The sequence below is a fragment of the Coffea arabica genome, chromosome 4e, assembly GCF_036785885.1.
Source record: "Coffea arabica cultivar ET-39 chromosome 4e, Coffea Arabica ET-39 HiFi, whole genome shotgun sequence".
NCBI classification, from domain to species: domain Eukaryota; kingdom Viridiplantae; phylum Streptophyta; class Magnoliopsida; order Gentianales; family Rubiaceae; genus Coffea; species Coffea arabica.
Window position 1 is genome coordinate 16,761,593 of NC_092317.1, and position 3,955 is coordinate 16,765,547.

At 39.4% G+C, this 3,955-nt stretch overlaps 1 protein-coding gene across 1 annotated transcript; it reads right to left on the minus strand.

The window, feature by feature from the left end:
• Nucleotides 1–1,181: 1,181 nt before the first annotated feature.
• LOC113743020 (U-box domain-containing protein 40-like) lies at nt 1,182–3,462 on the minus strand. The gene has a single exon (XM_027271079.2). It carries the CDS (start codon nt 3,131–3,133, stop codon nt 1,520–1,522), a length of 1,614 nt encoding a protein of 537 aa, XP_027126880.1. The 5' UTR covers nt 3,134–3,462; the 3' UTR covers nt 1,182–1,519.
• Nucleotides 3,463–3,955: the final 493 nt, after the last annotated feature.

Consider the following 3,955-nt stretch of genomic DNA (forward strand, 5'->3'; position numbering starts at 1 on the left):
GTCAACTCTTTAAACGTAACTTATTAGTCATTTTGTTAAATTTGGGCAATAAGGCCACGGGAAAGTCACATACATGGCTTGTACGAGTGATCATTGAAGGATGAAATCATAAAAATGTCCAAATTTTCTTTTAGGCTAATTTTGAAAGAAAGAGCGACGTTCTCGGGGTAAAACTTAGTTATATTAAAGGATCAAAGACTTTAACTAAATTACACCGGTCCCTAACTCATATCTAATTTTCGAAACAAAGGTCTTCACTCCCAAAATTGGGCCTCTTTGCACTAAAACTAATGATGCCGAAGTCTTCAGTTGAAGAGACGAAAATATCATCCTGATCGACTTGAAAGAAGTCCATGCGGAGGGCTGAGCGCGATCCAGCTGCTTTTATGTTCTGTATGGACATCATCTAAGTCACCATGAGAAATCGATACTGGAAATTGTTTGTGCTTTCAAGATTTTTGTTGTTTCGCAGGGAGAAAACTAGTAATTGGAAAAAATTAATACTATGCCTAAAGAAGGAAGACAACAAAGTCGACCAATTTTGTGTGCAATTTATTTTTAAGACTAAGGCCCTATTTGATAATCCAGTTCAACACTTAAATTTAATGGATTCAAATCTTAACATATTCAAACCGTTTGATAATAAAAAATTGAACAGAATGTGATGTGCATTCAAATATATTAATTAATACTTAACAATTTAATAATTTAATAAATTCAAATTTAGATTTTAAATTTTAATTTTATCAAACACACCTGCCTATTTTGTACCTAAATCCCGTTGCACATGTCACGCGTGTAATTTTCAGTAGAATTTAATGCCTATATGTAATCTTTTTCTTTTTTTTTTGTCGACACAAGGGTGTCCGGATCAATCCTTACAGGATCCGACTAATTCCCCGTGACCTATATGTAATCGAATGACCAAAAAGTTGCGCTTTTAATAGTCAGGTAACATTTTTGCACCATTTGCTCAAATATACATGAAGTTAACAGATGGATAAGACTTTATTCCACTTACTATGCAACTTTTTTTAGAAATCAACATCAAACAACTCAAAGTATGGCCCAATTGAACACATCAGGAACCATGATTTCATGGCCATGAGTTTGGTAGGCAAGCCTAGCGCGGTCAATTTGTACCAAAATATGAAAAGACCTAACATTAGTCCACCAATCAATTTAATAAAGACTTGTCCCATTAATTTTAAACAAAGGCCATGCACAATTTTTCTTTGACAAGTAGTATACAATATAATTTTAAGGAAAAGTAAACTCTCTCAAAGCCTAAAATATTCTTTACATTCTAATACTAATAATTACAACTGGTACAATCCAAATCAATCTCCCACTAGCCCCGCCTCTTAGTAAACAAAACTTTACCAAAAGGAAATAGTAAACAGCAAAAGATTTGGTCCAAATCAAACTTAGCCCAAACCAAATACTAATAGCTAAAAAGCTTAAAGGACAAGAGTCAAAAAAGTAACTACAATTATTACACCTTTACGTACCCACTCGCTCAGAACTCGGTTGAGTTAAGGCCACTTGAATACCTAGCAGGAACTCGGTGCCGTGTTCGACTCAGTCCACCCTCCATCACCGCTTCCCAATCAATCTCTCCGCTCTCCTCCTCCCCATCTCTACCTCTCAACACCGCCAATATCCTGTTCGCCTTTTCCCTGGCCCGGTCGCTTCCATGCTCCACCACCGCCTGCAACACCTCGGACGCCCTCGCCTCCCTGGCCAGCCCTCTGAACCTCAGACTCCCATGACTCAGTGAGTACAAAGCTGCCACACAATTCTCACGTGTTGACTCGGACGAGTCAGAATCACTTCTATCCCGCAAAATTGCCACCAGGCTGGCCACCGCGCCGCCATCCAACAACGCCGACCGCCCCTCCGGTGACACCGCCAAATTGCAAACCACCAACACCACCCTCCCCACCAAAACCCCACTCCTCAACATCCCCAACAAAATCCCAACGGCTCCAAGCTTAATCAACTTTACCCTATTGCTACTAACAATGCTCAGATGATACAACGCCAAGGCCGAGTCACGCCGAGTCAACTCGGTCCCGGACCTCAAAGCATGCAACAATGGCTCCAGAGCTCCCAAAACCCCAATCGCCATCTTATTCTCGTCCTGCAGAGCTAAACTGAAAATCCCACCTGCGGCATGCGCCTGAGACTCCTCAAATCCACCCTTTAACAAATCAACCAGAATCGGAACCATCCCAGATCGAACAATCTTCACTTTATTCACATTAGCAAGCGAAAGATTCACAATCGAAGCAACTGCATTCGTCTGCACAATTGGATATCTCGAAACCAGCAGAGGCTTTATCGCCTGTAAAAGCTTCGGGGTACAGAGTCTTACCCTAGCATCTTCATCGTTTGCTTTAGTGGTTTTTCGTAAAAGAATCACTGCTTCCTCCTGTTCCATCACATCCAAACTCTTGAACTTCGTAACAAACATTTCATCCATACCAATACCAGTACCAATTCCATCCGGTGTACCCAGAGCTTCATCGTATACTGTTTCTGAAGAGGACGATGACGGAGCTGATGATGATGGCGAAGAATAGCAAGCTGGACGAGTGGCAAATGGGAGAAAAGGGGTAGCGTTTGCAATCACAGATTCCTCCGAAGACGAGGAGTAATTGTTGCGGGGATTCAAATCAGAAGCCGCATGAGAAAACAGAAATGGAGGGTTATTCTCTACCCCTCTCAGCAGCTCCGTTTCAGAAACTGAAGGTTCCTGTTGAGAGGCCGTTTTTGCCTGAACAATGGTGGTTTCCATGGAAGAATAATCAGGTGGGGAGGGGATTTCGACACGGGATTGTCGACACCAGTTGATAATCGAAGATTTAAGAGCTAAATTAGGAATTACAGCGGAAAAATCAGGGGTTGAGCCATCGGATAAATTTGGGATAACCCCTAAATCCTTGCAAACTTGAACAGCAACCCGCTCGAAAGTTTGGCCAGAAGAAACCACCACAGGATCAGACATCAAAGACCCAGAAATTGGGCAGAGGAATTCAGCAGGTGGGTCTAATTTTTGCTGTGACTTTGACGAAGAAGAGGACTTGTAGATGGAGATTTTCCATCTCCGAAACTTGCCATTTCCACCCATTTCTGAACTTTGAGTGATAGATTGAAACGCTTCCCAAATGGGTTGGTCTAGATTTTCAAGAATTTATGGCGGAAGCTAATGAAATTCATGAAATTCTGTAGTATTAGGTTTGGGATTTTTTTTTGGGAGAATTTGGATTTTGGGGGCGTTGGAGAGGACCGGATTTTTTTGCAACGACCGGATCTTATGTTGTTGAAGAACTTTTGAAGAAAAAGTCGCCTAAACCTGTTCTAGATAAAATTTGAGAGAAAAAGATTGACTGGGTTCGGTAACTGGATTTGGCAATTTGGGTGATGAAATATTGGAAGATACGGCAGATTTTTGTTGCTCTACTGTACAACGCTGTGTAATGATACATACGATACAGATAGAGATTCTGTTTTCACTTTTTACTTTTTTTTTTCCTGTGTGCTGGACAAACTATTTTGTACTATTAGTTCACAAAGGATTTTCGGTCCCATTTTCATACCATTTTCTATTCTAATATTTATTAAATTACTATATAAGTTTCATAAATGTTCTATTTTAATTCTTTTGCTTGTCCTTTTAAATTCTAACCCTACTAATAGGGTAGAATATAAAAGATAACTAACTAAAAAAATTTAACTCAAAATGGTTGGTTTATGAATTCTGTGTTTGTTTTTTGTTATGTATTGATTTTTTCAACCTATTATCTTTTGTATTTTACCCTGTAAATAATTTTTGGAACCTAAAGAGACAAAAAAGAATTAAAATAGAACATTCATAAAGAAAAAATATATAACGATTTAATAAATGTTGGGATAGGAAATAGTACAAAAAGTGGGACAAAACACGATGGAG

Coding starts and splice junctions, on each gene's coding strand:
- LOC113743020 (XM_027271079.2), bottom strand. CDS start 3,133: ATGGGTGGAAATGGCAAGTTTCGGAGATGGAAAATCTCCATCTACAAG.